General features: G+C 43.0%; 1 protein-coding gene across 3 annotated transcripts in view; it reads left to right on the forward strand.

The window, feature by feature from the left end:
* The first annotated feature begins 3,737 nt into the window (after positions 1 to 3,737).
* Positions 3,738 to 12,884, forward strand: part of MAP2K7 (mitogen-activated protein kinase kinase 7) — a 28,219-nt gene continuing 19,072 nt past the window's right edge. The window contains exons 1-2 of one of the 3 annotated variants that reach the window (XM_033139712.1): positions 3,738 to 3,917; positions 9,940 to 9,987. In XM_033139712.1, the coding sequence (XP_032995603.1) occupies positions 3,794 to 3,917; positions 9,940 to 9,987 (172 nt within the window). In that variant the 5' untranslated portion in view covers positions 3,738 to 3,793. Of the gene's footprint in view, positions 3,918 to 9,939; positions 9,988 to 10,220; positions 10,281 to 12,884 lie in introns of those variants that run through there. The other 2 variants (XM_033139715.1, XM_033139714.1) reach the window with 2 other exon arrangements.

The raw sequence follows: 12,884 nt of genomic DNA on the forward strand, positions 1-12,884 counted from the left end.
CTCCACCAGTCTCTCTAGCAACTTTGGCAAGATGAAAGATGCACTGTTCAGACCTGCCCTTGTTGGGCTGGGATTATGAATAGGATTTCATATAGATATGAATATGGAAGGGGTGCAGCTCAATAGTTAAGCATGGGCTTTGTATGCAAAAGAGCATAGGTTCAATTGTTGGCATCTCCAGTTAGGGCTAGGAAAGGCTCCTGTCTGAAACCATGGAGAACTGCAGCCGGTCAGTAATACTGACCTAGACAGATCAATAGTCTGATCCAGTTTAAGGAGCCTCTGATATTCTGATTAACTGAGGGCTGAAGATAAGGCAAATTCATGACTGGATCCTTTAACTTTTGTTTCTATTTTAATGCACTAGTTTTTATTAGCTGCTCTGCAATAAAAACAACAGGTACCTGCATTGCCTGTGAACTTTCCTCCCTGGGGTTAATAACAGCTCTCTCTCTGTGTGTGTGTGTGGGGGGGGGGAGGGATCAAGGAATTGGCACCAAGAATTGGAAAACTTCAATAGAAACCAAAGCCTCTTCTGTATTTCTGCTTAAAACAACAATCCTATACACTGACCTGGGAATAAGTCCAATAGGGACATACTTTTTTAGTAAATATGCATAGGAGTGCTGTAGCATTTATTACATCTGTTCTAGCCCTGAGATATTAACAGAGAAGTAGATCCAAGCTGGCATGATTTCCCTGAGCTATGCTCAAAGTAAACACACGAGCACATACAAATTAATGTATAAAATTGTAACATTTTCTCTGAATAATCTTTTCAATGTTTGTTTGTTTGTAAAAAAAAAAAAAAAAGAATTGCAGGACCCTACAGTTTCAATTTAAGAGTGTAAGGAGTTGTAGGTAGTGAAGTGATCCACTTTCTGACACCAAAGGAAAATATTAGTCATATGATGGCACAATGGGCCATCAGTGTGCCTGGCTGTTAACCAGAAGGTTGGTGATTCAAACCCACCCTGGGACGGCTGTGGGCAGGATTCCTCCATTGCGGAAGGTTGGACTAGATGACCCTTGGGGTTCCTTCCAACCGTAGAATTCTATGATTCTATTTCCAAGCCGCTCATATGTTAATGAAACTAGTGTGGGTTCAACAAACCCTTCTGTCAAAACAAAGAAGATATGTCCTCCTCCATCTCCCTTTCCTGCCTGTCTTAGAGGAATGACACCTTAAGGAAATATGAAAAATGTGTCAATGAGGCACTGACATAAGAAAAGAAGTGTTTCTTATGACAAGAATGAAAAATCACCATAACCTATAACAAATGGAGAGGCCTTGTAGCCCTGCAATCAGAAACAAGGATTTACAGTACAATCCTATACATGTCCATCCAGAAGTTCTATTGTGGTTAATGGGGCTTCCTAAAGTAAGTGGATATAGGATTGCAGCCTTCTTAACTGGTAAGCAGATTGACAAAGGGCTAGTCCACACTTTCACTTATGTCATGCCTGGAAAGCATGAGTCCAAGTAGTTTCCTGCAGATTTCTGCATGACCCACACTTTCAAGGCATGGGTCCAAGCAGTTTCCCCCTTACCCCGCTCCTTTCCAATTGAAAATCTGCTCTTTAGCAGCAGGACGAGAGGAAGTGTGGATAAGCTGGGAGAGCGAGCTCACAAAGTAACCTTAGTAGTCTCTATAGAGTTAAATGAGACAGTTCTGTGGTGTCCCCAGTTCCAAAAACAATTCAGGACAATGTCCCTTATTTTAAACACAAACAAGGAAGAATGCCAAAAACAGAAAAGAGCAACACAGTGGAACTCAGAAGACAAAAAGTACTGTACTCCCATAGACACGAAATGGCCTGTTATAGTTTGCATTTTGTTGGAAGAAACCTATATTATCAGAATGTTCTGGCTGAAGGCAAAACATAATTAAGTGTAGCTAAAGTCACACAGGTGATGTTAACTGAATTAGAGGTGACAGACCATGGCAGGAAAGTCAAAGGAAAACCAGTACGTAAAACTAATTAACGCTCCCCCCCCCCAGCATTTCACCTTTAACAGAAAAACTCTAGGAGTCTGTAAGGATTTGACATTTCCTTTTGATGCAATCTGTACAGTATATGTATTCTTCTATAGGTAAGAATCAAGTAGTTAAGGTGTGGGGAACCCACGGTCCTTCTCCACACGTTTCTAGACTACATGTCCTATCATCCTTGATCCTTAGTAATGTCAGCAGATGGTGATGGGAGTTGGAATCTATCATCTGGAGGGTTCCCCACCCCTGAAGTAGAAGGAATAAATTTAAAATTAAAGATGTGTGTGTCTTAGGATGGAGGCATGTGTGCATGTATATATACATGCAGTTTTCTCTTCTTAAACCCTAACTTGATCACCATCTAAGAGAATGTAATAAAGGCTTGCTTTGCTCTGTACTTTGGTAGCTGTTATCTCATAACATGTTTTCCCATGTACTTCTTCATGCAGTGCATAGTTAAACTATGGAACAGGAGGACAAAAGGTTGGACAGCTTTTGAAGAGGATTAAACAGATTCATGGAGGATGCTGTCAGTGGTAACTAGCCGTGATGGCTACTAGCTCTGCCTCCACTGCTGGAGACAAAATGCTTGATCCTGAATACCAGCTGCTGGAAACCACAGGCAGGGAGAGTGCCCTTGTGCTTGGGTCCTCCTTGTGAGTTTCCAACAGGCATCTGGGTGGCCACTGTGAGACCAGGATATTAGATTAGATGGGCCAGAAGGCTCTTCTTATGTTTGCATCAGACCCTTAAAAGACTGCAGTTCACATTTTAGATGGGAAACAGATCAGCAGCAACTCTAAGGAATATAAGCTCAGCTCTTTCGACTCCCAGACCTGTGCTCTGTTACTTACACTGGATGTCCCAGCAAACATTCTATCATGGGTACTCCACAATACCAAGAAATAGACAACCTTATAAAAAAACCTAACTGTGATTCCCAGCGACCTTTCATGAGGTTGTAGCTGGTTCCATTGGTTCCCTATCTGCGCTTCCTAGTTTCCTATTTGATTCAACAGGCGTCGGACCTAACAGAAGCCAGTGCGACAACTCCCAACTAGTGCAATGCCCTGCAGTGCAATGCATCTTGCTCCGGAGTGTGAGAACCCCCAGAACAGTGCATGCGGGGGTTTGAGGAGAGAGACGGGAGAAAAGGCAGCATATACGTAAATGCAACAAGTACACACATTATTAAGAAGCACAAAGGAAACCCAAGCGCAGGCAGGAAAAAATGCTCTTCCTGTATTTGGAGCAGTTCAGCTCCGGCTGGTCTTCAAGTGTGAGAGGTACGTGTCATAGAATCACAGAACTGTAGAGTTGGACCCAGACAGTCATCTACTCCAACCCCTGCAGGAATATTCTGCTGCAGGCGGAACTTGCACCCAGGACCCCGAGATCAAGAGCCTCAGGTTCTATTGACTGAGCAACCGGGCAGCATCTTCTAACACTCGTCCGACCCGTCATGACTCCCAGACATGCTCCCTAGCCTAGTCCCCATTAAAAATGAGTGGAGATGCACGAATACCGGCGAGGGGAACGTCCAAAATATAATTGACGGAGCGGCCGTGTCGATACTAAGCTCGGGCAGCGCTTTGGTGCCCCTTGCGCATGCGCAAGCGAGGAAAAGCCGCGAGGCAAAACAAGCACAGCGGGCAAAAGTGGAGCCGTGCCTTTGAGGTGGGAGGAGGAGGATGATATGGTGGCCTGGTTGGTCCTTTCCGCGCATGCGCACTGCGGTGTTTGTGTATTCTGGCTGCGCGGTGGCGGCAGCGTCGGCGGCTCCGGGGGAGGGGGGGAAGATGGCGGCGTCCTCGCTGGAGCAGAAACTGTCCCGCTTGGAGGCCAAGCTGAAGCAGGAGAACAGGGAGGCCCGGAGGCGCATCGACCTCAACTTGGAGATCAGTCCGGCCCGGACTCGGCCTAGTAAGGGAGGCTTTGAGGGGGGAAACGGGGGCGGCGGCGGCGGCTGGAGAGGCTCCGCGGAAGGGCCCCCCCTGCTTGGGTGACTGACACGGGCCCGCCTGGGCAGGAGCCCCGGGACCAGAGGGATGGGGGGCGGGGATGGGAAGAGCCGAGCTGCCACGGAGAGGGGCCGGTAGGGAAAGGTCCTCCCGGAGAAGCGAAGGGGTCGGGAAACCCGGGGGGCGGGGGGACAAGGGGGCTCTTGTTTACCACGGAGCCTGGGGGAGGTGGAGGCCCAAGGCCAGGACACACCGGGGCAGGGAGAAAGAAGACCGAGGGGAAAAGGTAGAGAATCCAGTGGGGAAGGGACTTGAAGGAAGGTGTGGGCGGGGGAGGGGGAAGAGAGTTTGAGAAGGAAGAAACATGTAGGAAACAGAGTTGGGACCTGGGACCTAGTGCCCGGGCTATGATCTGCGTGTGGGTTTTTATAGAAGAACTCAGGGTGGAAGGAGAGGAAATGAATGTAGCAGTAGGGGGGCACCGACAGGAGGTCATTGGGAACCTTAGGTTAATCGATCTTCCTGGGGGTGGGAAACCACCTGTGTGTTGAGTTAATGATGTGATGGCGTTAGTGGACCGTGGTTCTTTGATATTTTCATTAAAAATGAGGACAGTACTTAGAACTCTAGAGTTGCTTTAGTGGGGCCAAGAGAAGTTCCCATTTACTGTATTCTGATTAGAAAAATTGATATATAAGGAGTTATGCTGTAACTGTTATACTGGAGGAAGTAAAAGTGGATTTAGGACCCCCCAATTGCCACATTATAACCATGTTTTTAAAGTTAGGGAAGTCTAAGCAACTGCTCATACCCTGCAGTGGAGAGGGAGGAGGGGTGGGTTAGGAATACCATGAAATACCAATACTGTATGCTGTGCTCAGAAATGTCCCCAAGTGTATGCATCTCTAGATCAGGTTCCTGTCATTTGCTGGACTAGTATCTTTTTTGTAAACAAAGAAGTTCACAAGAGCTCTTTATTTAAGTTCTAACTTAAATATAGGAAAGTTCCATATTGTGTACTGTATAGAGCAGTGCTTCCAAAAGTCATATGGTTTTCCCACCCCATCTTGGATTAAAATTTAATGCATCTTTCAGATGTGTATCAGGGATCCTTCTTGTGTCATAGTCTAGTTAATAGTGCATCTTGGTTTATTCTCTTTCTGTTTAGTTATCTTCATTGGTGTTTCTAGGAAGACAAAGGACTTGCCAATTGTACAATGGACTATGGCAAGGACTTACCTGTAGCCTCCATATGCTGAGGGATATAGACATGTGTAGGCATCCAATATGGTGACTTAATTCTTTCAAGATTGCCCTTTAAAGTCAGTTAGAGGATGAAAAGTGTGAAGCTCATCTATTCTCGCAGCTTTTAAAGTTGAATTATTGGTACCTCTGGAGCATGGGAGCTATTTCAACACTGTCTGGACCTGCAGTGCCGTGATAATGTGCACAATCAAAAATCATGTGAGTGGATGCTTATTTATTAATTTTGACCGTTTATGTCCCACCTTTCAACCAAACAATTTTCAAGGCAACTTACAAGCAGGAGGTAACAATACAACCCCCCCCCCCCATTCACACATACAATCTAGCAGCTGCTGGATGGGACCAGAGCTTGCTTTTCATCAGCTCTCTAGTCTCAGGGCAACTGGCAATTGAAGTTGAGTGTTCTTTCTAGAAGCAAGGGGGAGGGAGGAAGCAAATTCCGGCAGCTGCTCATTCTCTGGCTGATGAATGGGGCCAGACTGGTCTCCCTTTTGCCTTACTTCCTGTGAGGCAGGGGGTGCAGGTTCCCAATGGCCCCTGCTGTCCTGGCCAGAGACAGAGTGCGATTCTCTTCTGTTTTCTGGTCCTTGTATTATTGGTACATGATCTCTGGTAAGATTGAAATTGGAATGTGGTTGTTTCTTATCCTAGTGGTGTGGGAAGTAATTATATTATCCTATGTACCCATGTGGTTCTTGTATCTAGATAGTACTGGGGTTTTGTGAATCCAGGATATAGACAAGCAGTTCCAGTATTGTAATGCTAATGTTTGAATTGTTCTTTAATATCCAATAAAGAACAAAGAGCAGATTCACTTTTGAGCCACTTTTCAAATCAGCTCACCTGGTGCAAGATGTCAGGGGGCGGGATGGGAAGGGGATGTTTTAGCTCCTACAACTAGTTGTGGGCTTAATGTGAGTGTAATGCTTTCTAGTTCCACTTTCCATTGTGGTTTTGTGGCTTGGATGTACTGTAGCTTCTTTTCAATCCTGAGTTTAGAAGCTGGAAGTGGAGATTACACTGTGTATGTTACCATAGGTTAGTAGGTTATGTGTGTGTGGTTAGTTAGGGGAGGTTTCTGATAACCCTCCCATGCATTCAGAGACTATGTGAGGAGGATTGTGGGGCTGCATGAGCTAATCCTGGCTCTATTGCAGCATCTAGCAGCCCTGTACCCCCCACTTTACTATGTGAAAAGAGGCTTGTTGTGCATACTGAAATAATAATAATAATAATAATAATAATAATCATCTGACTGGGTTACCCAACACTCTGGGAGGCTTCCAACAAAATATGAAACCACGGTAAAACATCAAACGTATGCATCAAGGTCCTCCACATAAGTTGGGAACTTGATGCTCAGATGTTGCTATATTTGTAGAGTCCCTTCTCCTGTGTGCTAATTGCAGGTGAGGGGGGCTTCTTGCTGTGTAATTGGCAAGAGGCAATTCCTGCTCATGTGGTTCTGCAAACCCCTTAACTTTGAACACATGGGGAGAATCATTGAACTAACCCCCCCCCCCCACAATTGAATAGCCATTTCTGATCTAGGCTTTCTAAATATTTATTCAATGTACTTCTGTTTAGGTCACATTCTGTCTTTCTGAAATCTTATATGCTTACTTTTCACACATTTCTATGAGGGAGATGGTGTTGATGAATGCCTAATAATGTACCCCATTAACCTTAAGAATGTTTACAAAATATTGTCACAAGAGTGACAGAATCATGGTCCTTCCCTAATTAAGAAGCTTCAGTAAGAATAGATACTGCCTTATAGCCAAGCAAATGGTATAGTGGAACTAGGACCAAGGTCTGTATCCTTCCTACCTTGTCGGATGCGCCACAACTATGTAATAGAGAAAGTTTTAATTTACCAGATTGTAGAGGTGGAGTAGGTTTTGTAATCATTAAAAAAGGACAAGACAAAAAAGGACAAGACATACACTTGGTTTCTCTAGTGGAATGGGACAAGCGTAGTGTAGGTGAGAGATTAAAAGGAGGGGAAAAAAGTTCAAATATGCTTTATGGAGAATCCAGATGTACCTCCAGGATTTTTGTTTTACACACTAGCCTCAAACTTAAGTGTAATGTGAGTCTTTCAGTATGCTTTATGCAGAATAATAAGTTTTTATTGAAGGTGACTTTAATGAATTTCAACTCTTTCTGTTTTGTTCTGGGTAGTCCACAAAGGCAACAAAAAACTATTATGTACTTGATGTTTTTTGCCTTACTCTCAAGCTTCTGATATAAAACTCCTGAATTCTACACTGTACTTTGATCCACATTTCAGGCTATCACATCTCATTTTGCATGTGGGTATCCTTTTAGAGAATGAAATTTGAGAATGAGTTATGTGGCCATGTCTTCATAATTGCAGGCTTTTTGTAACAATATGTTAATAGTAGTTTCTTGTAGAATATGTGTGACTTCTGGTTTGTGCTGTTGGTTTCTTTTATTTTATTAAGATGGTGAGGATCAGTTCTTGTTTATTCAAGCTCTTACTTGCAAAAACCGAGTGGAAATTGGGATTTATTATACATTTACAATTAATATTCACAATAAATGGTGGCTTGAATTGAAGTTTTGAAGAGTATAAAAGTCCAAGAGAATATATTTGGAAGTACAACTAGGTTTTTATTGTGAATGATGCCATCATTGGTAGGCTATAAAATTGATTCCCTAAGAATAGTATCCCTTTCATTGTGACAGAAGTCCTACCAAGTAATCCTTATGGCACAGTTTTTCAACCATTTTGGGTCCACAGCTCCCTTGACCAGCTACATTCTTTGTGCGACATCCCTGTGGGGCTCAGGAGCCCAGTTATGTCACCCCTTGCCTGCCGAGCTGGCAGCCCCTCACCCATCCCTTGTGGAGGGTTCCCTCAGCCTTCTCTCTTCTCCCCTCTCCTTGGGAGTCCTCTGGGCATCTGCAGCTTCTGCCCCTGGTCTCTGAGCTGCCCCCCATCACCCCAAAGAGAGGTGCCTCCTCTCACTGCCCCACAGGGGCCTGGGAAGCACCCCCTGGTCAGCTCCAGACACACCATTCACCTGGGAGCTTGTAGCCAGGGCTGCTGCAACAAACAGCTGTGCAAGCCGTTGGGAGGCAGAGATGCGACAAGGGATCAGATGAAGGGAGGGAAGGAAAGAGGGACAGAGGTCAGTATTGCCTATGGCACCCCTGAACATCATTCAAAGCACCCCAGGGTGCCATGGCACACTGCTTGAAAACCACTGCCTTATGGTTCAGTGTGCAAGAAGCAACACCAGAGAGCTTTTCATTGTATGTACCGGTATATGATTTGATGTTATGAGCAGGTGTACTTTGTTAGCTGTTCATATTGCTTATAACATTATGTATATCAGTTAGCCAGTTAATTAACCTCCATGTGTTATCACGAAGCAAAGCAAGGCGTTCATATCCTATTTCAGATCTTGTTTCCTTTCAGGGCATGTAGTGGTGGTCCAACAGAATGAAAGAATAAATAAGGTGATGGTTCAGAGAGTGGCGGTTTTCCTTTAATAAGTTAGAATAGGGGTGGGGAACCTAAGGCCCTACAGAGGTTGTTGGAATACAGTTCCCATCATCCCTGACAATTGACAGTGCTATCTGGGTATCATGGGAGTTGGAAGTCTATTACCTCCCTGAGGTAGAGGCTGTTAGCCGAAGATACTGTTTTTATCAGTCTTTTTAAATCTCATTAGCTTTCAAAAGCAGGAGCAATAATTTCTGCTTCTACTTCTTGGGGATCAACTGAAAACTTTGTGATGATTTTTTTTTTACTTTTTTTTTTGTTAGAGAATGGGCATATTTTATAACAAAAAAGAAATTACTTATGTGCATCAGTTGTGGTGGAGGTCTTTTAGAAAGCAATTTTCAAGGGGAAATGAAGAGAAGTTATTAGCATCTGAGCACTTGGGTAAAAACTAGAACATTTGATACCTTAAAGTAGAAAAAATTTCATGAGTTGCAGGGGCATAAGGTTTTGAATAAGGTTGAGATATTGCTTATGAGAGGTCAGTTTAACATAGATATCAAGGAGCATAAATTATGTTATTGTCTTTAGATTATCCTAGTCACCTCTTACGGTTTAAAATGCTGTTACTAAACTTAATTTTGAGAGTATAGCAAGATCATGGCCTTTAAAGCAAGTCTTTATACTGTGATCAGACCTGGAAACATCACAGATAAAAGATTTCCTAGGCATCTAGGAATATGAAATATTTGAGCGGCAATGGTGCCTAAAAGAAGTGGAGTTTGATGCACATAACATAGTCAGGTGCAATCTTGGAACATTGGATGCTGGCTTTGAAAAATAAGAGCTTTGTCCCTGGGTACTTTAAGTACATTTCATGTATATCTATGATTGTGAAGCGCTGGGCTAGTTTGTTGATGAAGCCATAGTGAATGGGTTTTGCTTTCTAGAAGGAAGGAAGGCCATTGACCAGAACACTGCTGTGCAAGGGAATTGTTGACTAACAGAACAAGAACCATAGCTGTTTTTCATGTTAGAAGCGCTAGGGATGTGAAACCTGTGGAATTGATTCCTTACTGTTTGACGCATCACATTTTCACCTTGTCTGTCCCCTTTGTTGGTTTCTTGCCACCTCCACTCTTTATCCTGAAATTGATTTGAATATGAGTTATTTTCATTTTGATGATTTGATTGTTTCTGTTGTGATTTATCGTGTTTTTTTTTCTTCCTTTTCCCAATCCAGTTATTGTGATCACTCTAAGCCCTGCTCCCGCTCCATCCCAACGTGCAGGTACCAGAACTTTTTATCATCGCAGCTTGGATTTCTTGCATCATTTATTTAATGCTTCCTTCAACTGCATAGAATTGCCACTTGTCTGCTTCTCTTCCAAGTGTGTGTCTGACCCTGCTACCTTCCCCACTTTGGTATTCTCCTTTGCTATTGATGTAGCCTTACTTGCCAAGACTCGCTAGGCAAAGCGGTACGTAAGGCCGTGCATGAAAACATGTTTTGATTGTCCACAGCTGCAGTAGTTGCTTAGCACCTTCCTTTCCTGATGATGTCAAAGCACTTTCTGAAGACAGGTAACCATTAAATTTTCACACTGATATTTCCCGCCTTCTATCTGCCGCCTTCCACTTTAATGTGCCAGAGCCCTCAAGTGGCAAATGGCAGAAATTCATATTGCCATACATTTCCTTAGATTTTCCTGAGTGGAAAGGCAGTGTCAACCTGCATACAGCAAAATTAAGTAGGCTCTACTTTTTGTGATGTCCAGTTGCCTCTGAGGTAGAACCCAGTAGCAAACTGTCAGTGCTGTTGCACACTAGTTTGCTTTAGGGGAGGAAGTCAAGACTGTCCTTTTAGTCAAGGGCAGCTGCTGTAGGGACTTCAAGATGGAAACAGAGTAGCCTTCCTTAGAGTTGAGCAGGGCTCAGATTTCTATGAAGCTCCCAGTAGTGTCTGCTGCATCCTACAACGGTGCCAGACTGTTTCTGATATATAATCTCAGGAGGGTATATATTTATATGTATTTGTTACCTTTGTATGCCTCTTTCCCCCAAAAGAATTTTGATTACTATTAACAGGTTTTCCATGCAGATTCCTGTCTAGGTATCATTTGGTCCCAAATATGCCAGGCTTCAGAGATGGACCTACATGAGCTATTTCAGACAATTCTCTGGACCATTGTTATTCACTGGGGCTTTTATTGCACATGTTTTGGAGATGTGTGCTGTAAATATATAATTGCTACCTAAATAAGCTGTAATTGCATAATATAAAGTCAGGTGAGAGATAGCTTTATTTTATTGTGTAAGAACATCCATTAAACAGTTAATAAAATTCAGTGAAGCACAGATCTAATGCCATACCCTACATGATATGGGGTGGGAGTCTACAGCAGAACTAAAGCTATTCCTCATTTTTTAGTTAGTTGTTACTGTTGCATGGTGCTGGAATCTTCCCTGCCTCATACAGAGAGCTGTCCTTGATCTTCTGGATGTTAAAATTAGGCTCTGGAAGTTAAAAGGATGCTGTGCTGTTAATATTGCTGTAGCGATGTCTCTTATTAAGATTAATGAATTAATTAGGTTCTGGGCATACTGGTGCTTATAGAATCATAGGATCAAAAACTGTAGAGTTGGAAAGGACCCTGAGGAATCTCAACTAAAGCATCCATGGCAGATTGGACAAGTCCATGGTAGTACATGAAGAGGGTTGCACTGTAAATGTTAAAGTCACATAGCATATCCTATCATGCCAAGTGTTTTCATTAGTTTATGCAAATGGGCTTCTTCACCTTCTACGCTGAACTACTTTAGCTGTGCACTGTGAAATAGCTACTGCATTGTTTTTCTACCCTAGAGGCAGCAGTCTTTGAGTACAGAAAATACAGAGACTAGTGTGCCATTTTATCTAGTGGATGCTTGCCTTACAGTGCTTTGAAGCCTTTCAGGATGGGAATGTGTTTCATTAGATTACCTTCCAACGCTTTCCAGTCTTGCCTACCACTAGCTCTTACCTGTGCTTTTGTGCTATGCCACTTGTTCTTTGCAGTTGCCATCCAGCAGAATTTCTTACCCTTCCATTTTCAAATAGTTATTATTCTAACACTTTCTTCTGAAAGCAGCAAATTGACAGTTTGTATGATTATTAGGTTTAAGCATGTGTTACTCTTGACTTGCCAGTTCATGGCGGCCATCTGAAGTGCACATGGTACAGGCAACTCATTGTTGACCAAGGTTAATTATGCAACCAGAGCAGCTTGCGAGCAAGGTGGGTTAGTTTTACTTGAGTCTGCACACCTGATCAGGTACTGCACAAAATCCCATCTCAGCTCCCAACTTTTTGGCTTCATTTTCCCCCCAGTTATTTATTGGAAAACTTAATTCTAGTTCATTTCTCTTATATTTGAGTGAATGGGAAGATTCCAGCTTTAACTTTGAATTATTTTTTCTGTTGTGGCTATATAGAAAATTTAAAATATGACCACTGTGTCTTTTATTGCCTAGCAGTCTAATGGCAAAGAACAATCCCACAAACATTATTTTGTAAGCTGTCTATTGAATTGGCAGATGGAGAAATGTAGGTGACACTTGCAAATATACAGGATTGGCAACTACCTGTATAAAATAACATTAGCTGTGTCTCAAAAAAACCATGTTGGTACCTGAACTTCTATATGTGAGAGACCACTGGGACTTTAAAAGTAGACATGCCTAGGATTTTTCTGTAACTGGTGCACTTCCATGTCTTCTTTCTGGGTAAATGTAGTGAAAGAGGAACATGGCAGCTTGCTGCTTGAATTACAAAGGAATTCATGGCTCATACTGCTGGATAGTGAGTGAGACATTTTGCAATTTAAATGGTGCAGTGCTACTTTTCCTCTGGTACACTTTTCCGATGATCGATGGACTGTTTGTTTTAAAATGGATATTCTTTTCATTAAGGTAGAAGTGAAAAGGCATATAAGCTATATGCATTTTGGGATGCAGGCAACAATATAGGCTTGAGTTATTTCATTTAGTACTGCTGTACAACCACTTTCTAAGCCAGGGTTGGGGGATCTTGTTGGATTCTAATGAGCCCCAACCAGCATGGCCAATGGTGAGGGATGATGGGTGTTGTAGTCCAGGAACATCTAGAGAGCCACAAGTTCTGCATCCTGTTCTGTGGGACAGAATGCT

This window comes from Lacerta agilis, chromosome 2 (assembly GCF_009819535.1).
Source record: "Lacerta agilis isolate rLacAgi1 chromosome 2, rLacAgi1.pri, whole genome shotgun sequence".
NCBI lineage: Eukaryota > Metazoa > Chordata > Lepidosauria > Squamata > Lacertidae > Lacerta > Lacerta agilis.